The following is a 27,921-nucleotide window of genomic DNA, read 5'->3' as shown; positions in this document are numbered from 1 at the left end:
AACTGTGATATAGAGTGTATGCGTGCGCGTGTCACTGTGTGTGCGCGCTGTTCACTTCAGTTTATATCGTAATGGTGGATTCTCATGTCATTTTAAAGAAAATGTATTTTAATGTTAGATGGGTATAATATATATTTTTTTAATTAAAACCCGAGACTACAGTAATAAAGACTGATGTTGATGCGGAAAAAGTTGATCTTGCAGTTCAAAAAATCTCTAACAAAGAAGGTCCAGGTGTCAAAGAGTTAACTTTATTTGCTCGAGTCAAACAAAGTGAGATGTTCCAAGTCATCTGAAGAGCTCAAGAACTTCTTGAACTTAGGCCTCAGGCTTCTATGGCCCAGAGACATTACTGGATGTTATAATGCTGCATAGTGCTCAAATGTGCTCTTAAACATGCTTAAAATGATATAAAGGGCATTTATATGAACAATCATTGTTTAGGGACACTTATTGTAAGGTTTAATCATCAAATCATCTTTATTATTAATTCCAATGTAATAATATTTGGTTAAATGTGAATTCAGATCATTCTACATGCACTAATGTTCCTATGAATACTGCTTAGATATGTCTTGGAATATATTTTTTAAATGTGCCGTGGACTGTTATTGACCACACATACCTAAGTGTGTTTTGTCTGTGACTAAAATCACTGTGAAATGACACAATAATGTACATGATGATAAGAGCACCAACTGCAATGTTACTTACTGTTCATTAAATCAATAACAAAATCAAACAGGCCATGCAAAACATGGTTGTATGAAAGGTTTCTGCACATGTGTGTGTGTGTGTGTGGGTTAACGCCCTGTCTCTAAACAATGACACACACAGAGTTTCACCTTTGTGCTGGAAACCTGTTAGATAAGTGAAGTCATAAAAACATCGATGAGAAAGAATCAGGTGAAGAGTACACAAGTGTTTATTTCACATGACATCACTCAAACACATGCTTCATACATGTACATGCTCTCATCCCTCTTTTAGAGAATCACATTTAAAGAGGCAGATACCCAGAAATTCCCAGAATCCTTTGTGCTCATCATAATCACACACTGCTAGTGTAACAACAGTTACAGGAATAAAGAAGAAACTGGTCAGTCTCACCAATAAAACCCTTCAACTGTCTTAATGTTGTTCAACAGTAACAGTATGAAAAACTGTGATCTGAAAAAAGAGAAATTCCTCAAAGTTAGGTTTCAGCCAGATTTGATTGTAAAGCACAGATGTTCCTGTCCTCCCTCTGGACTTGTGTTTTTATGGTATGTGCAAAAGTCCTAATGGCCAGAGTGAGAGAAATCATGCATCAGTCGTGCATCTTCTCTCAAAACAAACATACATTATTTACTTTCTCAAAACCCGTTCTTAAACGTCTATAGTGTGATATCATAGATAAGATCTCATTCACCGCCGGAGCTGACAGTGTTCATGGTTTCATGTGGACTTTGCGGTAAAACTGGTACACTGCTAAAAAACATATTTTCTTAGTATGTTTGTCTTGTTTTACAGTACAAATGTCAAAAGATTCTTGAATCATGATGCATTATCTCGATGAGCAAAATTACCCAAGAAAATAAGTCATGTTTTTACAACAAAAATATGGAATTTGTCCTTAAAACAAGCAGCAAAATCTTCCAATGGGGTAAGAAAAATAATCTTGAATTTATGGACTAAGAAAAATGTAAACTTTAATCCAAGATACTTTCTTTTAACCCATTAGAAGATTTAGCTGCTTGTTTTAAGCAAATATTCACTGAAATTTCATATTTTTTATCTAAAATCAACACTTATCTTGGGTAATTTTGTTTCTCGAGATAATGCATCATGATTCAAGAACTTTTAGACATTTGTACTGGTAAACAAGACAAAGATATTCAGCAAGAAAGTCATTTTTTGCATTGTACATGAACTCCCAGCTTTATACATTTCGAAACGACATACAGAAACATTTCATCCTTCCACCGGCTTCATTATTTATATTTCAGTGTTATTTTGTAAGCTCAATCATTTGAACCGTAAACATGTGGGTCAAGCTCGGAGTTATTCTGCAACACGTCAAGAGATTCTGTCCTACAGTAAACAGCAGGCTCGGAACATGGTCACGCCCGACGACGACGTCACCTGTAAAGAGACACTCTCATTGGCTGAAATGAAAAGCACAGAGCCTCTCTGTAGAGTGATGTCAGAGAGCGCCGCAGCGGAGGAGGCCACGGCATCTCCTTCAACGACCAAAAGGATGCCGGCAGATTCCAGCGCGCTCACTGTGTACTGCTGGACTGACGCAGCTATCTACACAAAACACATTTGAATAAGTTGAAGTTATGCCTGCATGCGTGAAGCATCATCGTCATCGACGCACCTGTATTCTCATGACGGAGAAGTCGGCAACAGGTGGGTCGTACAGGTAGACGCAGGGGTCCGAGTGGTCCCGCACGCACGGGAAGATTTTGGCGCTGGCCGGAGCAGGACGATAGTTCAGCATCTCACACAGCGTGTCCACATCCATGTATTTGGGAGTCAGTCCGGCACGGACGGTGTTATCAGAACATGCCATGCACTCCACACAGTCTGGAACACGAAGGAACACCAATGATAAAACACGTCATCAACACGTGAACAATACGGAACGCTGTGTGTTGACCTCTGACCTCCAGAAAGATACGCGTGAGGTTCATTGGCACCCAGAAACATGGCCTCGCCCGGCCGCAGAACCATACGATTAAGGAAGTAGATGGAGAAACATCCCACATCTCCCGGATACTGTGAGTGTAACCGTAGCAACAGTTCTCCGTTACTGCTGGATGTGTCTCTGCCTGCTGCCTCTGAACACAACACACATGTCATCACTCACATAACCTTCTTCTTCTTCTTATTTCTGCTACCCTCGTCTCACCTTCCTCAGAGATGCGTTTGACCAGAACGTTGAGTTGATCCACCAACAGTTTCTTCTCACAGTTCATCATGCGTGTGAAACACTTCTTCAGCGCGTGAGATGTTCGCTCGGGATCATCCCGAGACCTTCGGAGATCCTCGGCAGCTTCAGCGCTCACCAGTGCACGGAACTCCGGCACATCTGACAAACACACACAACATTTCACTTCTGTAATTCAACATTTACAAATGAGAGGAAGGGAGAGACGACATCAGACACACATGACTCGAAATATATAAAGGTTAGATCATCTTCAGTTTCGTCATCTAACTCACGTTGGAGAAAGTCGAGGATTTCATCCACCGGCCGAAAGCCACAGAGCCCCTCAAACTGCGTGAGGGCGATGGCCATCTCGGGCTTGTGGTTGCTATCAGGGTAATGTTCCGGGAATTGAGCGTGAAGTCTAGCCGCCAGCTCCTGTCAAGAACAACAGAAGACTCTTAGGACCGCAGCGCAACCGTACGGGTAAAGAAGCGCAGGTATCGTACTCTGTTTGGATGTGCCTGGACGGACAGAGCCGTGTTGACGGACAGTACTTTGAAGAGGAAGGGTAGCTGCCCATGGAATGTGTCTTTGACCTTTGACCCCAGGCATCCTGGGAAAGCAGCAATCCACTGCCCCAGTGTCCTCTGGGATATCCGGTTGTCTTTGATGAGAGCGTCGCCTTTGGGATGAGCGCCCATCCAGAGCTACAGCGAGGACCAGAATGACAAACACATGAACGGTGCTTCTCATCTGAATGACTGTAGTTGAGTTATTAATAGAGAAATGTCAAACTGACCTTTAAGTGGACAGCTGTTTACAGACACTGTGTGTCAGTGTGTGTGCAGTAAACAACGACTTGACTAATGTGTCATGTATGGTAAAAGAATAATTCACAGAATAATGTAAACGTACGATCACGTGACCCACAGAACATTGCACAAGTTTGTAATGATGGGATGGATATTCTCAGAATGATTTGAGGGGTGTGTCAGTACCTCTGCATAGGGTTCATCGTCGTGTATGACGGCCTGAGGATCTCCGCCGAGCACGAGACGCGCAACCTCACTGTCCAGACCCACTTTACCCCACGCGTAGTTCTGTACCACACAGCACAGAGGAAACACTGCACACACACGACACACAAAACAACCTTCAGGAGAAATACTGCAATAAACACCAACAGATCGCCGTGCGAACAACACAAACACACACCACCATCACACCTCATCCGTCAGTTCAAATGTGTGTGTGTGTTGTGGCTTAAATAAAGACACAAAAGTGTAAATGAGAAACTGAACTGACCTTTTACTTCCGCCATGTTTGCGACGTGTATGACGTCAGTGTTGGCAAACCAATCACGAGCCTCTAGGATCCTATTGCTATTTTGGGGGGGCAAACCTAAACAAAACACAAAAATGTACATCAGAAATAAATAAATAACTACATTAACAAAGGTAAATATACGTGAAGATCTGTGCTTGATATAAAGCTCATGTGTGCTGCGCATTTATTTTGTTTTTCCTCAGCAGCAGAGTGAATATCGTGATGTAAATAGAAAATCTGGCAAAATTAATTTCTTAAGAGGTTCTTAAAGACTCTTGTCAGGCGCTGTTGTCGTGCGCGTGCGCGTGCTCGTTACGCACTCATCGCGGAAGTGCGGAGAGGAAACGGCGCAGCACAGATCTCAGCTCCGGTACCGCTCAGCTCGGACTCTAAAGGCGGATTAAGCCACTAAACGATGTCGGGATTCGACACAAACCCGTTTGAAAACCCAGTCGACGTCAATCCATTTCAGGTAAGATGCGCGCGGGAGAATCTCATCTTATGGAGAGTTTAGAGAAAGTTTGTGAGGTGTCAGGTGACACGGGAGAGAGTCGCCGCTCAGATCGGTTCTTATGGGATGTCGACGTGTGTGTGTGTGTGTTAGTGTGTGTGTTAGTGTGTGTGTGTTAGTGTGTGTGTGCGCGCGTGCGTGCGTTCGTGTGTGTGTGTGTGTGTTTGTGTGTTTGTGTGTGTGTGTGTGTGTGTGTGTGTGTGTGTGTGTGTGTGTGTTGAAGGTGCGCAGGTTTGGAGGGCCACTCCTCACTCTCGCGCGCACGCACGCACGCACGCACGCACACACACACACACACACACACACACACACACACTCTTGTGTTGACTGTTCTTTCTGTGTGTCACAATGGATGTGTGTACATTATTCTAATGTCGTAATAAAGTATTTGTGTGAACGGATGACTTCAGTCTCGAGCTCCAGTAAACACGCAGACATCACAGAATTCTTATTTCTCCAAATGTTTGTTTATGTTTATGACACATTGGTAAGATTTGTCAGGATTTCTCTCAGTATGAGACAGTGAGGTGACAGTTGACTCATCTCTTTATCATTGACACTGTGTGATGTTGTGTGTTATGCTACTGAGAGTGTCACACACGTGCCGCTGTCATCATAACGCGTTCATTGTGTTTCATATTTCTTTAACACTATCACATCACTGGAGATGTTTTCATCAGCAGACACAATATTCACTCACATGAGGTTTTGTGTTGACAGATGATGTTTAGTGATGATTTCACGCTCATGACACATATGATATGAATTGTGTTATTGTGCACACTTTATACTTCTCTTCTGGACATCTGCTTCATCAGTAAACACACATCATGTACAGCTGTTGTCACACATTGATCATCTTTGAGACACAAACACATTCTAGATGAATCTAAACAGATGAAGCTTTAAAAGTGTTTGACACAGGGAGTGAATCAATCACATGTGAGCTCATAATAATGATCTCTCATCATTCAACATTTACATTTATGCATTTGGCAGACGCTTTTATCCAAAGTGACTTACATTGCTTTATCCTATACATTTTACATAGGTATATGCAATCCCCTGGGATCAAACCCACAACCTCACTCACTTGTGTGTGATGTCTGATAAATGATGTTTGATTTCTGATAAATGATGTGTGATGTGTGATATCTGATGTATGATGTCTGATGTCTGATGTGTGATGTGTGATATATGATGTCTGATATATGATATATGATGTCTGATATATGATGTCTGATATATGATATATGATGTCTGATATCTGATATATGATGTCTGATATATGATGTCTGATATATGATGTCTGATATATGATATATGATGTCTGATATATGATGTCTGATATATGATATATGATATATGATGTCTGATATCTGATATATGATGTCTGATATCTGATATATGATGTTTGATATCTGATATAAGATGTCTGATATATGATATATGATGTCTGATATTTGATGTCTGATATATGATATATGATGTCTGATATTTGATGTCTGATATATGATTTATGATAAATGATGTCTGATAAATGATGTCTTATAAATGATGTCTGATATATGATAAATGATATACGATGTATGATATATGATAAATGATATTTGATGTCTGATAAATTATATATGATGTCTGATAAATGATGTCTGATATATGATGTCTGATATATGATATATGATGTCTGATATCTGATATATGATGTCTGATATATGATGTCTGATATATGATATATGATGTCTGATATATGATATATGATGTCTGATATCTGATATATGATGTCTGATATATGATATATGATGTCTGATATATGATGTCTGATATCTGATATATGATGTCTGATATCTGATATATGATGTCTGATATCTGATATATGATGTCTGATATCTGATATATGATGTCTGATATCTGATATATGATGTCTGATATCTGATATATGATGTCTGATATATGATATATGATGTCTGATATTTGATGTCTGATATATGATATATGATGTCTGATATTTGATGTCTGATATATGATTTATGATAAATGATGTCTGATAAATGATGTCTTATAAATGATGTCTGATATATGATAAATGATATACGATGTATGATATATGATAAATGATATTTGATGTCTGATAAATTATATATGATGTCTGATAAATGATGTCTGATATATGATGTCTGATATATGATGTCTGATATATGATATATGATGTCTGATATCTGATATATGATGTCTGATATATGATGTCTGATATATGATATATGATGTCTGATATCTGATATATGATGTCTGATATATGATATATGATGTCTGATATATGATGTCTGATATCTGATATATGATGTCTGATATCTGATATATGATGTCTGATATCTGATATATGATGTCTGATATCTGATATATGATGTCTGATATCTGATATATGATGTCTGATATCTGATATATGATGTCTGATATATGATATATGATGTCTGATATTTGATGTCTGATATATGATATATGATGTCTGATATTTGATGTCTGATATATGATTTATGATAAATGATGTCTGATAAATGATGTCTTATAAATGATGTCTGATATATGATAAATGATATACGATGTATGATATATGATAAATGATATTTGATGTCTGATAAATTATATATGATGTCTGATAAATGATGTCTGATAAATGATATATGATGTCTGATAAATGATGTCTGATAAATGATAAATGATGTCTGATAAATGATATATGATGTCTAATGTATGATGTTTGATATATGATGTGTGATGTCTGATAAATGATGTCTGATATATGATATGTGATGTCTGATATATGATCTCCTATAAATGATGCCTGATGTCTGATAAATGATGTCTGATATATGATATGTGATGTCTGATATATGATGTCTGATAAATGATATATGATGTCTGATAAATGATGTCTGATATATGATGTCTGATAAATGATGTCTGATGTCTGATAAATGATATATGATCTCCTATAAATGATGCCTGATGTCTGATATATGATATATGATGTCTGATATATGATGTCTGATAAATGATATATGATGTCTGATAAATGATGTCTGATAAATGATATATGATGTCTGATAAATGATGTCTGATGTCTGATAAATGATATATGATCTCCTATAAATGATGCCTGATGTCTGATATATGATATATGATGTCTGATATGATGTCTGATAAATGATATATGATGTCTGATAAATGATGTCTGATGTCTCGCAGGATCCGTCGGTCACTCAGGTGACAAACTCTGGAATCGATCGCATCGAACACTTCAATCCGTTTCCTGATGGTAACACAGTAAGTGCGCCGCTCAGCTCGTCCAATCAGAGTTCAGTGTTTGGCTCTAAGATCTACACAATGAGTTTGTGTTTGTGTGTGTGTTTGTTTGTCAGGGATCCACAATCCCAGCAGGCAACACTCCATCTCAACCTGCGGTCCTGCAGCCATCAGTGCAGCCCAGTCCACAGGTAAACATCACACACACACACACACACACACACACGCATGCACACTCTCACACACATACACGCACAAACGAAATGCACACATACACGCACAAAGCAAACGCACATACACACATACACACCCACACGCACATGCATGCACACTCTCACACACATACACACACAAAGCAAACGCACACATACACACACACACACACACACACACACACACAAAGCAAATGCTCACACACACACACACACACACAAAGCAAACGCACATCCACACACACACACACACAACGCACACACACTCTCATGCACTCACTCTCACACACGCACACACATGCACACTCTCACACACATACACACAGAAAGCAAACGCACACATACACACACACACACACGCATGCACACTCTCACACACATACAGGCACAAACGAAATGCACACATACACGCACAAAGCAAACGCACATACACACATACACACCCACACGCACATGCATGCACACTCTCACACACATACACACACAAAGCAAACGCACACATACACACACACACACACACACACACACACAAAGCAAATGCTCACACACACACACACAAAGCAAACGCACATCCACACACACACACACACAACGCACACACACTCTCATGCACTCACTCTCACACACGCACACACATGCACACTCTCACACACATACACACAGAAAGCAAACGCACACATACACACACACACACACAAAGCAAATGCACATACACACACACAAAGCAAACGCACATCCACACACACACATAACGCACACACACTCTCATGCACTCACTCTCACACACGCACACACGCATCATGACTCCAGAGATCCTAACAGAAGTGTGTCCGTCTGCACAGGCCACGGCTGCAGCTGCGCAGGTGAATCTGCTCAAACAGCAGGAGGAGTTAGAGAGAAAATCAGCTGAGCTCGATCGACGAGAGCAAGAGTTACACAACAGAGAAGCTACACCTACAGGTGACACACACACATTCTACGCTCCTGATGTGAAATAAAACACAAGTTTGAAGTCTTAAATACTGTCTCTGCGCAGGTAAAGAGAACAACTGGCCTCCTCTCCCGAAGAGTTTTCCCATCAAGCCTTGCTTCTATCAGGACATCTCTGCAGACATCCCACAAGAGCACCAGAGAATCTGCAAAATGATTTATTACCTCTGGATGTGTGAGTGTGCACACACACACACACACACACACACACACATAGTGACACGCACACCCACAAACAAGAATGTTATTTTAAAATATATATTTATACTATCAGGATCATTTCTATAGTAATCTGAAAGTCATTTGTTGTGTTGTGTTGTGTGTGTGTGCGCAGGGCATTGTGTGACTCTGTTTCTGAATGTTCTGGCGTGTCTGGCAGACTTCACCAACAGCTCAGTGGCAGGTGTGGACTTCGGTCTGTCCATCCTCTGGTTCATACTCTTCACACCCTGTTCCTTCCTCTGCTGGTTCAGACCGGTCTATAAAGCCTTCAGGTGAGGTCATCATGGGCATCAGTGACGTGACGGGTGATATGTGTCCACAACCCTTTTTACAAGAAAATGAATAGAAAAGGAGCACGGCTTTCTCACACTTTAAAAACTGCTCACGGTTCGTCCTGCATCAGCCGCTCTCATGTGAACACAGGTGTGTGTAAACCGCTCTGTGAGTGCACACACACATATAACCCATATTAGAACTGAAGGTCACTGACACACGTCACAAACTCAAGGATTGATCGTTTTCTGTGGGTTCCTCCTGCACATGTGATGAATGTTAGTGTTTCTGCAGGAAATCCTAAACCATTCAATCCCACAGGACATCCACACCCATATTCAGTCAATAACAGCTCTGGCGTGGTATAAGTGGGATAATCCACAGCTGGAGATTTGAATGCACCTGACAGAAATCATTTAGTGACCTGCTCAGAATCCTGTACTTCATGAATGAATAAGTTTAGTTGTAATATTAAAACCCATTCTGCTAGGGCTGCACAATGATCTCAAAGATCAGGAATGTTTACATTATTAACCTAAAGTTAATTCTATTAACATTGAAGGGTTTAACATATTTGAAAAGCTTCTGTGGCGTATTCTGCTTCTGAAGATGAATACATGATTTACAGCACATATAGAATAACTGCTTAATACATGTCATCAACACTGACAGAACAGGTGTGACTCCTGAAGGTCTGGACATCTGTGAAAGATCAATGAACACGCCGCTCATGCATCCAATGTCCAAACCCAATAAACAATTCTCATGAATAATCATTCAGATCACTTTGTGACAGTCCTGGTGTGTCAGAGCCAACTGATGGACCTGTGAGATTCACACAAAACCTGTTTTCTGTCCACGTGACTCTTCAGAAGGACTTCAGACTGCTGCGGAAGCTTTGGAGTGAGTTCAGACTCAGAGTATTGACCAGATGATGTGGATTTGTGTTTTTCAGGTCTGATTCCTCCTTCAACTTCTTTTTCTTCTTCTTCATTTTCTTCGCTCAAATTGGCATCTACATCATTCAGAGTGTGGGCATCCCGAGATGGGGAAACAGGTAAACATGTCTTCTCTTTAAAATACAGCTGGTGTGTGTGTGTGTGTGTGTGTGTAAAATGTGTTTTTGATGAAAACATTTCAGGATTTTTCTCCATATAGTGACTTCAATGTACTTCAAACGCTTGAAGGTCAAAATGACAGTTTCAGTGCAGCTTTAAACCACAGCAGACCATGAATAAAGATCTTATCTAGAGAAACCATCGCTCATGTAATAAAATATACAAATGTATGCTTTATAATCATGTTCATGACTTGTACGTAATTATGTTGAAGAGGTCACGCTTGAAGTTGGCGGAAGTACCGAGTCGGTGTTTATAAGTTAAACGTGCAAGTTTTCAATTTAACTACGTATTTTGTGAAGTCATGAACACACATCTCAGAACAGATCATTTGAGTTTATAAAGCATATGCATTTGTATTTTTTTAATTAAATGAGTGATGGATTGAGTACATAAGACCTTTATTTATGGCAGCACTGAAACTGTCATTTTCACCTTCAAGAGTTTGGAGTCCATTGAAGTCACTATATGGAGAAATATCCTGAAAAGTTTTCATCAAAAACCTTCATTTCTTTTCCACTAAAGAAAGAAACACATAAACATCTTTGATGACATGAGGGGAGTAAATGATCATGATCTTTTCTTTTGAAAGTGAACTACTCCTTTAAGTGTAGTCTGTTGATAGCATCGTGTTAGCTCTTCACTTCTGCCGATTGTATTTCAGCTGTAAAAGTAACAGATGTGGTGTCAGCTTCTAAAGAACAGCTTGATAGAACAAAACGTGTCAGTGTCATAAACACATGTTTGTTAAACACAGAGCTTATTTTTTTGCGATTTTCCAGAAGTCTATGGGAATAATATCGCACATGCTGTTGATCGAGTGAACCCGTACGCCGCTAACAGAACACGTCATCTCTTTGGATCCCTATAGAATGTGGCTTGTTTTCCTGCACTAACTTCTGCTGCTGAACTTCCTGTAAAACACTTTACTTCCTGTCTGAAGTGTGTCTTCCCTCTGGCTCTCTCTTTCTTCGTCTCAATTCTTTCCACCTTTCCCTTCAGTATCAGAATGTTTGATATTAACACACATTATTATTATTATTATTATGATCATGAGGTTCTGCTACACGAGTGTTGATGTCGTGCGTTGGTTGATATCTTTGAAGGTTTTGCTCTGTAGAAATGAGTTTGATGTTTGATGTTTGTTTTTGTTGAATGTCAGCGGTTGGATTGCTGCCGTGTCTGTGGTGGGCAGTAACCCGGCGGTAGGCATCATCATGATTGTTGTGGCAGCGTTCTTCACCGTCTGCGCCGTGATGTCTGTGGTTTTACTGAAAATGGTGAGTAGCTCTGACTGACGGTCTGTGTGAGAAGTGTGTTTGTGTATTGACGGATGCTCGCTGTGATCACGCTCAGGTACATTCTCACTACCGTCGCACGGGCGCCAGCTTCCAGAAGGCACAGCAGGAGTTTTCTCAGGGTGTCCTGACGAACCGCACCTTCCAGAGCGCCGCCACCAGCGCCGCCACCAGTGCTGCCTCCAGCGCCGCTCAGAGAAACTAAAAACCTCAGATCCACACGAGAGACGCCACACACACATCACTGGATTCATCATGTTTGATTGTTTTCAGACTGAAGGTTTGAAGTTGTTCATCAGCGTGTTTGTTTATTTGTGTGTGTCTGCAGAAATGGTTCTGGGTCTTTTTGTTTGGGTTAGGATAAAGACGGATAGGATAGGCTGTACATTGACATAATTGACGAAGTTTAAGTGAATGTTTATGGTTTAAGAAGTAGGGTTGATTGCAACAAATTGAGTTGTTAATCATCGGAGGATAATGCCCTTTAATATTATTTATAAGAGAATACAATTCCTGAAACACATTCCTTGTTAGTGCCTGAAGTAAAGACACACTCCCAGAATTCTTTGGGAGGACGTGAGCGTAAGTGTGTGTTTGTGTGTGTGTGTGTGTTTGTCTTCATTGTAAGACTGAAGGTTTGATGTGTTGAACAGAAACATTTGATCATGAAGTTTTGACTAGTTCATTTAGATGATTTCTGTGTTTATAAAATTCTGCTTTCGTGCCAAACAAATCCAAATGTTCACTCGTTTGCCTCTCATCCTTTCAACTCAAATCCTGGCCATTGAACTTAAAACATGAAATGTGTAGAAATATTTGCAAATAAAAGTCCTGAAATGTTTGGAAGGGCTCTATAGTTCTTTGAAGATCAGTCTGTCAACAGAACATGTTCTGAACATTAAATGTTTTTGATGAACATTTCGGCCTCACACATTTTATTTTTGTTTTTATGACTCATAACATTCTACATTCATTTGATTTAAAGTCTTTTAAAAAGAGTTTGTGTAACCCAATTTGTGCAAGTCAACGGTTTCTTTAAGATTGGAATTCATGAAATGTGTCATCAGTCAATCAGAGCAACATCACATCAATCATCATTCGTGTCCGTTTACCAGAACTGTGTCCTTTATGAAGACAAACATCCCCTCAGTTTTGTTATTTACACACAGATTAGCTCGAGATGTTTCCATTTATAGTCAAAATCCAACAATAAACTCAAGTTTACATGCCTGTCATTCTAATTCTGTTTGATTTAATTTGGGAAATAAAGGTAATCAAATCATTCATTTATCGCTTTCTAGAAATTTGTGTTGTTATTGGTCTTTTAAATTTAAAGTACATGTGTAGTGAAGCAGATTTTAAACCGATTTGTGAGTCAAAATAATATGTTCTTTAATAACACCGACTCTGATTGTCACATGGTTATTTACAATATGAGAATAAAATGTGAAATATTAACAAACGCTAATACAAAATGAGAGAGCGAAAGAGAATTGGGCTAAAGATCTGGATACAGGCTGTGACTGTTGTCATCAAGACATGAGGATCTGGAGTCTGTCGGCCTTGCGTGTCCTCAGGAACTCATGAAAAACAAAAGTCATATTAGCGTAGAGGCCAATCACATATAACAGTTAAAGGTTCACTTGAATGTCTTTAGGCAGTGAATATATGAAAACGACTTTCATGATGTCACATCACAAACACTTTTGTCCATGTGTGTTGTTTCTCTCAGGTGCCGTGACAACACTTGTATTTACTGATATCTGATGTTCTGTTTCAGTTATTGTTTTCTCCTCATGTACTAACTCATATACAGATATATATTAAACGTTTTTAGGTTAGAATGATCTTTAAACTAAGATTATATTTCTCTAATAATCTTTGAAAATAATGTTAATATCATTTAAAATCATCAGTGAGTTCATTAAAAGACAGTAGAAATCTTTTGTGTATTTCCTCACATAACATTCAGCTTGTTCAATTCAACCTTATTTTCCTCATCCATTTAATACAATTATATTTCCTATTTTTATTAAATCGCATATCTTTTTACGTACAATATTCATTATTTGAGTTATAAAAAAATTAGTTGAAATGGAAAAATATTTTTAATGAACTTAGAGATGAAATACTTCACAGTCATTACTGTATGAATTACATACTGGTTTAAACCTTGAGTAGAGAGAACCATATGTATGGCTTCATATACAAACAATGAAATTGACTTTATAAATGTGAAATAAAAAAAGAGTGTAACAGTATTCATAAACTTTGAAAACATGTTTTTACTCGATGGTCAATTTGATGAAAATACTGTTAAACAAACATTAAGATTCTTGCCGTTTGGTTGTTTATTCAGTATTATAGCACATGTGAATACTAGCACATGAGCTGATGGCTTGATAAATCAACATCAAAAAGTCAAAATCAGGATAAAATGCATTTTGTAATGGCTAAAAACATTGTGTGTATAATGAATTCAAAATGATTTTGGTTATTAATAATATGTATGTTTGTATTGTTTCTGACCAACAATATTTAAATGCTTGAAAATACACCAAATAGCGTCTTTATTTTCTTTATTATTTCAGCATTATTAATATAAAAAATAAGTCACAGTGTGTTCGCACGGACTCTTTGCTAAAAAAAGGCTTACGACTCCACCGCTTACATAACTCGGACGGAGAACACAATCTGCCAGTTACTATTTTCTCATTCCAAAGAAGGACAGTGGTTTCCGTCCAGTTCTGGATTTGAGGCGTTTGAATCAGTTTCTGAAGGTACTGCTCTTTCGCATGCTGCGTACAGCTGTTCTTCTACGGGCTGTGAGGAGAGGTGACTGGTTTGTTTGTATCGCCCATTCGGACTGTCTCTTGCTCCTCGTGTTTTCACAAGGTGTGTGAATGCAACACTGTCACCTCTTTGGGCAAAGAGTCTGCGCATTCTGCCTTATCTAAACGACTGGCTTCTCTGTGAACCCACAGAGGCGCAGGCTGTTCACGACTCCAGCATGCTTTTGAGCCATATACAGAGGTTTGGTCTGGCAGTAAACCAAAAGCGCTGCCTGATTCCCGCACTGTCGATCACGTTCATCGGGATGACTTTGGACTCCGTTGCTAAGTGGGCTAGCCTGTCACAAGAGCGAGCAACCAACATACTTCGGCTCCTATGGCGTTTCAGAACAGGCATGGTGGCACGGTATTAGTTGCTTCTAAGAATGATAGGTATGCTAGCAGCTGCTACGGTAGTAATTCCATTGGGCCTGCTGTAACTTCGACCACTCCAGATGTGGGTCAACGGCTTGGGGTTAACCCCGGCCAGACACTGTCATCGGCTTATTGTGATTTCGTGCGAATGCATACGAACGTTGAGTCATTGGAGACAGCGGAAGTCTCTATTGGCGGGAGTTCCCCTGGGTGTTATTCCCTCTCGACAAGAGTTGATTACGAACGATGCATCGCTCTCGGGAAGGGGAGCTACTTGAAACCAGAGGGGTGTTTGCAGTCGATGGTCGCAGATCCAAGCTTCAGAACATATCAACCTTCTGGAACTACGTGCAGTGTTTCTAGCGCTACAGTACTTCTTACAAGTCGTGACAGGCCGACATGTGCTGGTGAGGACCGACAATACATTGGTGGTGTTTCACCTGGCACAAGATCCCGCAGAATGTTGCAACTCACCCGCAGAATCCTGACGTGGTGTCAACCACGCATAGCCTTCCTGAGAGCATCTCGCCTACAGCTGTGGGTTCGGCCCCTGTGCTAAACCCTTTGTTGCAGCATTGGGACGCTGCTGTGATCCATACTATTTCCAGTGCTAAAGCTCCTTCAACATGGCCGATTTATGCTTCACAATGGAGACTACTCTCGGTGTGGTGCAGGGTATGTAAGGTTGAGCCCACGACTTGTGAGGTTTCAATGTCTTGAACTTTCTTCAGCAATTACTGGATGAAGGGAAAGCAGCTTATACGTTGAAGGTTGTGGCAATTTCTGCATATCTCTCTGCGGTTGAGGGTGCTTCTCTCGGGTCTCATAGGCTGGTGTGCAGTTTTCTGAAAGGTGCTCATCGTTTGAAGCCTGCCCTGAATACTAAATTTCCCATTTGGGATTTACAGCTTGTACTCACCTTCCTCTGTTCATCTCTGTTTGAACCCTTGGAGAGTGTAGATGTCAATTGGCTATCTCTGAAGACTGCCTTTTTGTTTGCGATTGCTTTTGTGAAACGTGTCGGTTAATAAAAGGGATTATCTGTCAGTGACCTTTGTGAACGTTGGCTGCCTGAGGGGTCAGGACTCAGTTTTGGTCTGGAGAATCCATCTTTTCAATCCATCTTTTCTCCCTCAGTATATAAACCAGCACATCGAGCACCTCGTATGTCCAGTGCCTGCTTTGAGGCATTAGGTGGAGGCTACTGCCCGGTACCGACTTTCGGATCAGTTGTTTGTTTGCTATGGCGGTGTGAGGAAGGTTCTCTTCTGTCAAAGCAGAGGTTGTCAAAGTTAGGTTTGGCTTCCAAAGAGACAGGGAAGCCATTACCTCAGAGCGTAACTTGTCACTCCACTAGGGCTGTACCATCTTCGTGGGCTGCCTTCAGAGGAGTTTCTTTAGCTGACATCTGCTCCACTGCTACCTGGGCCTCTCCGTGCACCTTTGCCAGGTTCTATAAGGTTAATGTGGCTGCTCGGATCCACTGGATTTAATTTCACACGCTGACAGAACTTGTGTCGTGATCCACTAGATTTGATGCCGTGATCCACTGGATTTGATGTCGTGATCCACTTGATTTAATTTCGAACGCTGACAGAACTTGTGTCGTGATCCACTGGATTTGATGTCGGGTTCCACTGGATTTGATGTAGTCATCCACTGGATTTTATGTCGTGATCCACTTGATTTTATGTCGTGATCCACTGGATTTGATGTCGTGATCCACTGGATTTGATGTCGTGATCCACTGGATTTGATGTTGTGATCCACTGGATTTGATGTCAAGATCCACTGGATTTAATTTCACACGCTGACAGAACTTGTGTCGTGATCCACTGGATTTGATGTTGTGATCCACTGGATTTAATTTCACACGCTGACAGAACTTGTGTCGTGATCCACTGGATTTGATGTCGTTATCCACTGGATTTGATGTTGTGATCCACTGGATTTGATGTCGTGATCCACTGGATTTGATGTTGTGATCCACTGGATTTAATGTCGTGATCCACTGGATTTGATTTCACACCCTGACAGAACTTGTGTCGTGATCAATTGGATTTGACCAGAGCTCCGCTGATGTATTTCACCTAGAGAACACAAGTATACTTCAGTCAAGTACACAACAGGTCATCATATGGATGTCATTTCTCGTAATGTGAAGGTGCAGATGTACTTACGACAGCATCTGGAACCAGTCGTGCTTGAGCATGTTCTTCACTTTAATCCGCTTTTTGTCTTTGAACTGCAGGGTGTATCGTATCAGACAACACAACTCGTCAGAAAATATCAGATCACTCCAGCTGGCGTCGTACATGTTGTGCAGTTCGTAAGCGTAGGGAAAGCGTCCGTGCAACATGTGGAACAGCAGCATCCCGAGAGACCACACCATCGCGGCTTTCCGCTGTATCTGTTGCTGATGAACACGTCGGGGGGTAAATAGGGCTCTGTGCCGGTGATTTTCTTCATGTAGCCTCTCTTGAGTTGGACGCTGCAGCCGAAGTCGATGAGTTTGACCTTTAAGGTCTTCGGGTTCACCAGCAGGTTTTCCAGTTTAATGTCACGGTGGAAAACCCCTCTCGTACAGCACTCCTGCGCAGCTGTGATCGCCTGTCGCATAATGATACACACTGTGACCTCGTCCACGCAGCCTCGTCTGCGGATCATGAACGTGCTCAAATCTTCGCTGTTGACGGGCCGCTCGAGGACTAAGATGTAGCGATCGGGTTCCTCGAACCACTCCAGCAGCTGGAGGATCTCAGGTATGATGAACTTCTTCAGCAAGATCATCAAAATCGCTACCTTCAACACAACAAACACGTCATTCAGCGTTTCTTCTGTCTACAGGCGTTCCAAAGTGTTCAAGTGATTGAAGTTACCTCAGCAGGCAAGGCTTTTCGACGGCCGGGAACGCGCAGGAACTTCATGTTTTTTGTCTTTTGCACATAATTCAATGCCACTTTAAGGCCGTCGAAGCAACGCTCGGCCTCAAACACCGATCCGTAGCTTCCTTTACCCAGCTGCATGCCTACTTTGTAGAGGTTGGTAACGTCTTCTGTGTTGGCGATGAGACGTCTCTTCCACTCCTCTTTGGAGATCTGTTTCGGCACCTCTCGGAAGACTTCTTGATCTTCTTCTCTGTCGTCTTCTGTGTCTGGACGGTGAATCTGGCTGATCTGTTCTTCAGCCTCGAGTCTCTCGTCCTGATCTTTATCTTCATCTGGTCGCTGGATTTCCAGGCTGTGTTGAGACCTTTCAGCGGACACCTGCACACAAACAAACAAAACTGTTGTTCAATTGAATTCAAGAGAAAACTCTTTCACACATTAGATTAGATTTGAACAACAAGAATTGAACCAACTTAAGACATCTATCAAAGAAAAGAACATGAATGTAGTAAGTGTACTAATATCCGTTTCTGTCAAGTATACATAAGAAGCATTTTAAACAAATATGTGAGAAAACAAAACTTACTCTGATCTCACACTTTTCATCATCATCGATCGGATCTTTTTTCCGTCTTTACCCAGAGATCCGCTGGAGGATTTCACCTTCAAGAAACAATATACTGTTTATACAGAAAACCCCTCATTGGTCCCTCGATTCTACCACATAAATAAAGTGATACAGGATTTACCAGCGTGATATAAAGTTTATTCATAGATTAACGTTATTGTTTAATGACAAATATCACAAAAACAAGAGAAATCTCTCGTGTTTCATGAGGAGATTTGAAGCTCGCGCACACAGCGCGTGAATGTGTTTACACATGTCAGTTATTTTACACGACACATAACACTTTCTTATTTTTGACTTTTAACACTTGTTATGCAAACATTTCACTTGATTTTACCTCAGAAATTGATCTTTCATCCCTCGCGTTGTCTTCTGACTCGATCACACTCTTGATGGGAGTTTGTGGCAGTTCGGATCGCATCAAACTTCCCTCAGAATCCACATTGTTATAGCGAGAGCTGCGCTGACCCATGTCTGCTGTGTCTGGTGATGTGAAACGATGCGAAACGATGTGAAACGATGAAATCTTATCATCGTAAACGATCAAATCTTATGAGCGAAAGCAACATTTACACCCATTCAACTGCAATAAGAAATCACACTTTATAATGCTTATTTATAACTATTTGGCACACGAGTTTTCTTTTTTGCCTTATGTTTGTTTTTACGGTATATGAATAAACTGTGTGTAAGCTTTTTGTGTCAATTAAATTATTTAAACCAGTTACATTCATTTTCAAACACAACAATCTCAGCTTGTACCTTAAGAATCATTTATTAAAATGTTACTAAATATTTGTCAGGTTAAAGTCTTTAGATTTCAATGCAATTAGATTTATAGTTATGTCAAGAGTCTTCATTTGAGGCCTTTTCACAATATGCTTAATGGATCATCTTCTGTAACTCTTGTTTTCTGATACAAATGTCGAAAACGTATTAAATGAAAATGCATTTAGTTGAAAAGCAAAATAGCCTAAGATCTGATTTTTTGTGGGAAGTTGATGAAAACAATTGAAAAATAAGTACAAAATCGAGTTGTTTGTCTTTAAAACCAGCTGTTTACTTGTGACATTATTATTATTATTACATAAAATAGGTTGATATTTCACATGGCATCAGCAATTTCAAATCCATATAAAAAGTGCAAATGACAGTTTTCAACACGGTTCAGTATGTTGTTGAGCTTCTTTCAATCTTATCTGGTTAATGTAAACACAAACAACAAAGCAGAACTCATTACAGTCACACTGACATTCAAACTGTACATGAGCAAAGCGTTTATCCTCAATATGTTCTTTGGGAGAAAAGCACAACGCAAAATATTTCATTATAACCTACATGGAACATGTGTGGTCTTCATATAAAAACAAAGCAAACCATGAATATATAAAATTGTCCTTTTTCGGGAGTGTACAAAGTATTAATGCAAGCAAATATATGCGGTTGTTTTGATTTCTCTCGCTCAGATTAGAAAAGCTGGAGTCACGTGGCATCCCAGAATCCTCTCTGCCCCCACAAACGGTCTTGTCTTTGAGGAGATACTGGAGCACCAAATGTTCACGTCACTGGATTTAAAATGAAGATCCGTCACGCATTTGTCTGTTTTTATGCATAATCTGACCTTTCATGCTACTGGAGTCTGATGACATCATCTCACTGATTTCACTTGTTGACAGTTTAAGACATAGTGAAAAAAACATTCTTACATGAACAACATCAGATCTCAAGGAGAATCAGTAAATTCATTTTCATCTTACAATTCATGTAAAACTATTTTTAATAAAAATTCACCGTTCTTCATGAATGAGAGCCAAAAAACACAATCTAAAATGATCCTATAGACAGTGAAGAAGAACACATACAAGATCAAAATATGAACGATGTGAATACGACCCCAAAAGGAGGTTAAACATATGTGTGTTTGTTTTTTGTGCAGAACAGCATTCAGTCCAATTCTTCAAGGATTATTTTGTGCCTTTCTCCACGCAGGAGGGAAGAGATGATGCTGTTATCCATCTTTGATAATCGTGTTCCTCATGTTTAAAGCTGACCTGGGATCAGAGTTTATTAAGAATGTCTTGTTCTTCCTGAGAAGAGTGAGCGTGTGTGAGATCTGTGCTTCAGGTCGTAGTGATGGTGTTCAGATCCTTCATCAAACCCTCCAGATGAGCCATCTCCTCCGACAGCTCGTCTGTCTCATACGTCTGACACACACAGATGATGGACATAACATTATATTACTTTATACTTTATTTTATTACTATATTTATCTTTCTTTTCGTTTGCTTGCATTATTTATACGGAGATGCAAATGCTTTGGCAATATGAATGTACACTTTGTCATGCCAAAAAGACTCTTAATTTGAAAATGAAATAAAATTGAGAGAGAGGGCAGAAAAATAAAAGAAGACAAAAAACACTACAGTGAAAACTACAACAAAACAACACACAAGAAAATGCATGCAGCTAGAAAGTGAAGCAAAGCACATGAATTATGTTAAATCATGTCAACAGAAACCGTTTAATAAAGCAGGCCGATGAGTTAAAAGACAACAAAAACACAAAGAATACAAATGAATTGTAAAAAAAGCATTACAATGACATCACAGGAGCTCTCACCATATCTGTCTGTAACAACATCTTACTGGTTTCTGATTGGGCAGGTGCACTGGGGACCGTTACTGCCACTGGTGCGCGTGCTCGGTTCAGTGTTCCGATAGACGGCATTTTAACACCAGCAACTGAAACACGTCAAACAAAACCCACTGGAAATGAGATTATGAGCAGTCCTGGTGGACTTGATTTGATTCCCAGCGCTGACAGGAAACAACACACAACAGATCCACAGGCACACACTCACCCGGCTGTGTCAGCAGAGGGATGCTGGGTAATGTTGTGTCATAGGTGTGGGCGGAGACGGTGACCGTTGGCACGGCGAAGCTCTTGAGGGGGTGTGTCGGCCGAACGTGAGCGGTCGGTGGGTTGGCGCTGGGCAGGTCTACCTCTTTGATCAGCGCTTCTGTCTTCTGGAGTTCAGCTGCACTGGCGGGCTGACTGGGAGCGAGCGGCGGTTCTGGTACAGATGCCTGATTCCTCACACATTCTACACACACAAACACAGGTAAGAACTGTTGTCATGTGTATTATCCTCATCTGCTCATCACACAAATACAGGAGATTTGGACTACAGATATAGTTAGGGATGTGATATTGTGATGATGGGATGTTGTGATGATGAGCTGATGAGATGTTGATGTGATGATGATATGTTGTGATGATGATATGTTGTGATGATGATATGTTGTGATGATGGGATGAAGAGATGTTGTGATGATGTGCTGATGAGACGATGTGATGATGAGATGATGAGATGTTGTGATGATGAGATGATGGGATGAAGAGATGTTGTGATGATGTGCTGATGAGACGATGTGATGTTGTGATGATGAGATGTTGTGATGATAAGATGCTGTGATGATGAGATGTTGTGATGATGAGATGTTGTGATGATGAGATGGTGTGATGATGAGCTGATAAGATGATGTGATGATGTGCTGATAAGATGATGTGATGTGACGTTGTGATGATGGGATGTTGTGATGATGAGATGTTGTGATGATGAGATGATGTGATGATGTGCTGATAAGATGATGTGATGTGACGTTGTGATGATGGGATGTTGTGATGATGAGATGTTGTGATGATGAGATGATGTGCTGATGAGATGGTGTGATGATGAGCTGATAAGATGATGTGATGATAAGATGATGTGATGAGATGTTGTGATGATGAGATGTTGTGATGATGAGATGTTGATGTGATGAGATGTTGTGATGATGGGATGTTGTGATGATGGGATGGTGTGATGATGAGCTGATAAGATGATGTGATGAGATGTTGATGTGATGAGATGTTGTGATGATGAGATGGTGTGATGATGAGCTGATAAGATGATGTGATGAGATGTTGATGTGATGAGATGTTGTGATGATGGGATGTTGTGATGATGGGATGTTGTGATGATGAGATGGTGTGATGATGTGCTGATGAGCTGGGGCCTGTACCATGATGGTAGTTGAACAAACTCTGGGTTACAGGATTAGTTTTGGGTTGTCAAAACCAAACCAACGTGATCAAGCTTTGTTGGTACCATGAAGCAGCTCCAGGAGTTTCTTTGTCAACTCAAGCTTTGATCCAGAAGCTAAGATTGTACAAGTGTGAATGTGAGGATTTATATTTTATGTTACTGGTGTCTCTGTTATTGTAGGAAATTTCACAATTCCTTCCCCAGAAACTGAAGTGTTCACCTTCATAGGTTAAAGAAGAAATGTGAACAAAATACACTAGAGAAGCTTACTCTTAATAAAGAAGGTTAAATAAAAAATACCAGTATGTGAACTTAGTTGTCAGTTGAAGTGTTCATTTAAAAATCCGATGGTCAACTCAATCCTGACTCTGGTTTGATTGAGGGCCATGTTGAAGTGGTTCTGCGATCAGGAGAGCAAAAACCTCTGGCATACATATGGACCCCTCATCTCCCACCAACGGGCAATTAAACAGCCCTGTTATACTTTACCTTCCTTAAAGCAGTGACAAAAACACAGATGCATAGGGAATGTTGTAGGCATTATAAGTATTAAAAACCTCTTAAATATTTTAAAATGTAGGCCTACTTTATGATACATTATTTAGGTTCATTGTAAGTGTAACTTGATAACAAAAAGATTAAAATAGCAGTGTTAAAAAATATGTGATGTCACCTGTCAATTTATGGTTATGTCTATATCTTACTGTAGCTGTTTAATAGAGTTTCTTCAGTGGACAAAGAAGATAAATGTTTCACCCAACACAGTGAAACTGGAAGTGTTCCTATGTTCTGCACCACAGACAAGATTGTAAAAAATGCAATGCAAAGAAATACATATTGTATGTAGTACAATAAAAGAATGGAATATTAATACATTTAATTCCATGTGTAAGGGAAAGCCAGCAAATGCCATCTCTAAAATCAGATTTTACCAACATAGTTACCATTACTTGATTTTATATTTGTAATATATATTTACATCTTTTTATGTTAGTATTTTTACTTGATTAAACATTATTAAAAATAACTAGCCATTTTAACACGCACTGTGAGTTAGTTGCCTCACTTCTATGTAAATTTGCTCGCCGCTGATTGGTTTATTTTCGGTGTGAGATCTCTAATCTAGATCATAGCCTGCTCCGGAGCAGGTTAGCCGTGCAGCGTAAGTTACCAAGGCGATGAACACCGATTAAAGCTGAGTTACTTTCATGGTACCTAAAACCCAGGGTTGGCGCAAAGTAATCCTAAACTTACCTGGCTAGCCACCTAAACCGGCTTCATGGTACAGGCCCCAGGTGAGACGTTGTGATAATGGGATGTTGTGATGATGGTATGTTGTGATGATGTGATGTGATGATGAGATGATGTGATGATGAGATGATGTGATGTTGTGATGATGGGATGAAGAGATGATGAGATGTTGTGATGAGATGTTGTGATGAGATGATGAGATGATGTGATGATGAGTTGTTGTGATGATGAGACGATGTGATGTGGTGATGATGAGATGTTGTGATGATGAGACGATGTGATGTTGTGATGATGGGATGTTGTGATGATGAGATGTTGTGATGATGAGACGATGTGATGTTGTGATGATGAGATGTTGTGATGATGGGATGTTGTGATGATGAGATGATGTGATGTTGTGATGATGAGATGAAGAGATGTTGTGATGATGTGCTGATAAGATGTTGTGATGATGAGATGATGTGATGATGTGATGATGAGATGTTGTGATGATGAGACGATGTGATGATGAGACGATGTGATGTTGAGACGATGTAATGTTGTGATGATGAGACGATGTGATGTTGTGATGATGAGATGTTGTGATGATGAGACGATGTGGTGTTGTGATGATGAGATGTTGTGATGATGGGATGTTGTGATGATGAGATGATGTGATGTTGTGATGATGAGATGAAGAGATGTTGTGATGATGTGCTGATAAGATGTTGTGATGATGAGATGATGTGATGATGTGATGATGAGATGTTGTGATGATGAGACGATGTGATGTTGTGATGATGAGATGATGAGACGATGAGATGTTGTGATGATGTGATGATGGGATGTTGTGATGATGAGATGATGTGATGTTTTGATGATGAGACGATGTGATGTGGTGATGATGTGCTGATAAGATGATGTGATGTTGTGATGTTGTGATGATGAGATGAAGAGATGTTGTGATGATGTGCTGATAAGATGTTGTGATGATGAGATGTTGTGATGATGAGATGTTGTGATGATGAGACGATGTGATGATGTGATGATGAGATGAAGATATGTTGTGATGATGTGCTGATAAGATGTTGTGATGATGAGATGATGAGATGTTGTGATGATGAGATGTTGTGATGATGAGACGATGTGATGTTGTGATGATGAGATGATGTGATGATGAGACGATGTGATGTTGTGATGATGAGATGTTGTGATGATGAGACGATGTGATGTTGTGATGATGAGATGTTGTGATGATGAGCCGATGTGATGATGAGTCTCACTTGCAGTGGCAGGAACTCTCAGACTGATCTGATGATGAAGATAACCACACGGTGTAGGATGAAGATGATCAAGAGAAGTGATGGGGTGAGCGGTGATCACAGCTGAGACACACACACACACACACATCAAGACACAAAGGGAAATAACACACGGACTACGGCTGTGATTAATTAAAGTGCAAACATAATAGTGAAACTGACGGATTCATCTATATTGTGTAAAATACTGAATGAAATTAACATTTTACAGGACGCTTCACCACAGATGTGAAGAGTTTTATCTGGAGGAGCATCAGTGCTGAATATTTAAGGGTTGTTTTGATTGTTTCCGAAGTGATATTTGTGACCCAGTCTGTGAAAACTCTGCTTCTACATAAACGATCTTAAAGAGTCTGTGTGAACTCACGCTGGGGCGGCGCCGAGTCAAATGGCATCAATATTTTTGGTTTCGCTGCCTTGCGACCAGCCAGTGTGTTCACACTCTCCTCCACATCATGTCCTGAAACACACACACACACACACACATTACAGGTGGGCTAAATACACAGTGCAGTCACAGTTATGATGTGTGTAGAAGTGTTCACCTCGTCTCTGGTGGGCAGGCTCTGTGGGCGTGTCCTGGGCGGTCCGAGGAATGGGTGTGTCAGTCATGACTGTGTTGGGCTCAGGTGATTTGTCCATGGGTTTGAGCTCCAGCCGCTCGTGATGAATCCACAGATCCGGAGGTTTCAGGTCTTTAGAGGAACTCTTGTATTTGTGAGAGCCGCTGCTGCTGCTGATGGATTTACAGGCCGCACGTTTTCTGAGAGCAAACACACCAACAACATCACTTAACAATAACATTAACTCTGATATAATCCTGTATAACACAAGTGAGATCAGGACAAACTTCTTCTGGTGCGAGTGAGATCGCCGCGTGCACAGGACGGCCCCCACGACCACAGCGATGATGCTAAAAACTCCCACTGAAACTATCACAACAATCACCAGAATGTGATTCTCATGACTGCCTGTGATGCCCGGCTTATCTGACAAGAGAGAGAGATTGAGAGAGAGAAAGAGAGAGAGTGAGGGAGAGAGAAAGAGAGAGACAGAGAGAAAGAGAGAGACAGATAGAAAGAGAGAGAAATAGAGAGAGAGAGAGAGAGAGAGAGAGAGAGAGAGAGAGAGAGAGAGAGAGAGAGAGAGAAAGAGAGAGAAAGAGAGAGAGACAGAGAGAGAGAGACAGAGACAGAGAGAGACAGAGAGAAAGAGAGAGACAGATAGAAAGAGAGAGAAATAGAGAGAGAGAGAGAGAGAGAGAGAGAGAGAAAGAGAGAGAAAGAGAGAGAAAGAGAGAGAGAGACAGAGAGAGAGAGAGAGAGAGAGAGAGAGAGAAAGAGAGAGAAAGAGAGAGAAAGAGAGAGAGAGACAGAGAGAGAGACAGAGAGAGAGACAGAGAGAGAGAGGTATAATTATTTCACAGCAGGTGTGCAGTGTGTCCAGCAGATGGTGATGTTGAGTTTGTTTTTACCGATGTTGGATCCGATGCCGTGACCGGGGGGGACGGGATGTCCGGGCTTCACCTGCAGACCTAAAGTAAAAAACAACACCATATCATCAACATTCAAACAATCCCATAATGCAGCTGACCATTGTGTAATTCTTACCCTGATCGCTGGACATCTTGTCAGAAGGTTCAGCTGTGAAAGAAACACAAGAGTGGTGAAGTGTGTTTTGAAGGTCAGATGTGGGTTGTGGATCAGAGGTCATCTTCACCTTTAGGCGTGAGGAACAGAAGCGCGTCAGACAGCGGACCCGTGCCTTTGGAGTTTCTGGCCTGGATCTTAAAGTAATATCTGGTGTCTAGAGTCAGAGCCTGAATCTGATGAGTGAGACGATTCCCCACCACCGGCTCCACCACCCAATCATGAACCTCGGCGTTCACATCAGTGCTGTAGTAGATGATGTACCCTGACACACACACACACACACACACAGTGTATTGTTGTGTGTGTTATATTTTAGTTGTTTTAATGTTGTTTCTGATCAATGTTCACCTGTGATTTTGCCGTTGGCTTCAGTGGGCGGCTGCCAGTTGATGTTGATGATTCGTGGGTTTCCTTCTTTACTGATCACAGTCACATCTTTAGGTGCTGAGCTGGGAACTGCAAACCAAACAACTTTATTCACGACATCATGACACTCATGAAACATGCAGATGGTGTATTCTTACTGGTCTCAAGTGTGGTGGCGTGTGCCGTCATGCTCCACGTGCTGCTCCTGCGGCTCCGGGTCACCGTCACAGAGAACTCATAGAGAGTGTTTGCCTTCAGACCCGTGACCGTGTGGAACAGAGACGTTGTGTTTGCCATCTGATCAAAACATCAGCGTCATTGAACAAACATGTGCATGTGTTGTGTCTGATTTCATTCAAGTTCTGTGACCTG

At 40.6% G+C, this 27,921-nt stretch overlaps 3 protein-coding genes and 1 pseudogene across 11 annotated transcripts in view; 1 reads left to right on the top strand and 3 right to left on the bottom strand.

Moving 5' to 3' along the window:
• Positions 1 to 909: 909 nt before the first annotated feature.
• Positions 910 to 4,696, bottom strand: mpi (mannose phosphate isomerase). Of its 3 annotated transcripts, XM_056739854.1 has the most exons (9): positions 4,564 to 4,696; positions 4,223 to 4,318; positions 3,916 to 4,043; positions 3,424 to 3,624; positions 3,211 to 3,352; positions 2,897 to 3,076; positions 2,652 to 2,825; positions 2,363 to 2,571; positions 910 to 2,292 (listed from the first exon to the last, which is right to left on the bottom strand). In XM_056739854.1, exons 1-9 carry the CDS (start codon positions 4,565 to 4,567, stop codon positions 2,074 to 2,076), a joined length of 1,353 nt encoding a protein of 450 aa, XP_056595832.1. In that variant the 5' UTR covers positions 4,568 to 4,696; the 3' UTR covers positions 910 to 2,073. The 3 variants fall into 3 exon arrangements, with proteins under 3 accessions (XP_056595832.1, XP_056595831.1, XP_056595833.1); XM_056739853.1 differs by lacking the exon at positions 4,564 to 4,696 and having other exon boundaries at positions 4,223 to 4,427; XM_056739855.1 differs by lacking the exon at positions 4,564 to 4,696 and having other exon boundaries at positions 2,124 to 2,288; positions 4,223 to 4,427.
• On the top strand, positions 4,575 to 13,088 carry scamp2 (secretory carrier membrane protein 2). Its single transcript, XM_056739856.1, has 9 exons — positions 4,575 to 4,715; positions 8,001 to 8,078; positions 8,174 to 8,248; positions 9,112 to 9,229; positions 9,306 to 9,434; positions 9,594 to 9,753; positions 10,710 to 10,811; positions 12,035 to 12,152; positions 12,229 to 13,088. Exons 1-9 carry the CDS (start codon positions 4,659 to 4,661, stop codon positions 12,373 to 12,375), a joined length of 984 nt encoding a protein of 327 aa, XP_056595834.1. The 5' UTR covers positions 4,575 to 4,658; the 3' UTR covers positions 12,376 to 13,088.
• A 4,464-nt stretch (positions 13,089 to 17,552) lies between these two features.
• On the bottom strand, positions 17,553 to 19,364 carry LOC130414643 (serine/threonine-protein kinase pim-2-like; annotated as a pseudogene).
• A 535-nt stretch (positions 19,365 to 19,899) lies between these two features.
• The window catches only part of LOC130414143 (neogenin), a 46,646-nt gene continuing 38,624 nt past the window's right edge, over positions 19,900 to 27,921 (bottom strand). For 6 of the 7 annotated variants that reach the window (XM_056739881.1, XM_056739885.1, XM_056739878.1 and 3 more), the window contains 12 exons: positions 27,708 to 27,846; positions 27,532 to 27,639; positions 27,251 to 27,445; positions 27,142 to 27,174; positions 27,006 to 27,065; positions 26,382 to 26,520; positions 26,077 to 26,294; positions 25,899 to 25,991; positions 25,493 to 25,594; positions 21,753 to 21,995; positions 21,512 to 21,633; positions 19,900 to 21,096 (listed from right to left, as the gene is read on the bottom strand). In XM_056739881.1, coding sequence (XP_056595859.1) covers positions 21,013 to 21,096; positions 21,512 to 21,633; positions 21,753 to 21,995; positions 25,493 to 25,594; positions 25,899 to 25,991; positions 26,077 to 26,294; positions 26,382 to 26,520; positions 27,006 to 27,065; positions 27,142 to 27,174; positions 27,251 to 27,445; positions 27,532 to 27,639; positions 27,708 to 27,846 — 1,536 coding nt within the window. In that variant the 3' untranslated portion in view covers positions 19,900 to 21,012. The remainder of the gene's footprint in view (positions 21,097 to 21,511; positions 21,634 to 21,752; positions 21,996 to 25,492; positions 25,595 to 25,898; positions 25,992 to 26,076; positions 26,295 to 26,381; positions 26,521 to 27,005; positions 27,066 to 27,141; positions 27,175 to 27,250; positions 27,446 to 27,531; positions 27,640 to 27,707; positions 27,847 to 27,921) is intronic. The other variant, XM_056739883.1, reaches the window with a different exon arrangement.

Source organism: Triplophysa dalaica, chromosome 24 (genome assembly GCF_015846415.1).
Source record: "Triplophysa dalaica isolate WHDGS20190420 chromosome 24, ASM1584641v1, whole genome shotgun sequence".
NCBI lineage: Eukaryota > Metazoa > Chordata > Actinopteri > Cypriniformes > Nemacheilidae > Triplophysa > Triplophysa dalaica.
The sequence above is the reverse complement of the archived record's forward strand: the minus strand, read 5'-3'. Positions and strand labels throughout refer to the sequence as shown.

What these genes read in the sequence shown, in the direction of transcription:
- mpi (XM_056739853.1), bottom strand. Translation starts at nt 4,427, where the DNA reads ATGCGCAGCACACATGAGCTTTATATCAAGCACAGATCTTCACGTATA. An exon ending in TCCAGGCACATCCAAACAGA is followed by an intron (nt 3,353 to 3,423) that starts GTACGATACCTG and finishes TGTTCTTGACAG; the next exon opens with GAGCTGGCGGCTAGACTTCA. An exon ending in TCACGCGTATCTTTCTGGAG is followed by an intron (nt 2,572 to 2,651) that starts GTCAGAGGTCAA and finishes TTCGTGTTCCAG; the next exon opens with ACTGTGTGGAGTGCATGGCA.
- scamp2 (XM_056739856.1), top strand. Translation starts at nt 4,659, where the DNA reads ATGTCGGGATTCGACACAAACCCGTTTGAAAACCCAGTCGACGTCAAT. An exon ending in CGTTTCCTGATGGTAACACA is followed by an intron (nt 8,079 to 8,173) that starts GTAAGTGCGCCG and finishes TTTGTTTGTCAG; the next exon opens with GGATCCACAATCCCAGCAGG. An exon ending in ATCCCGAGATGGGGAAACAG is followed by an intron (nt 10,812 to 12,034) that starts GTAAACATGTCT and finishes GTTGAATGTCAG; the next exon opens with CGGTTGGATTGCTGCCGTGT.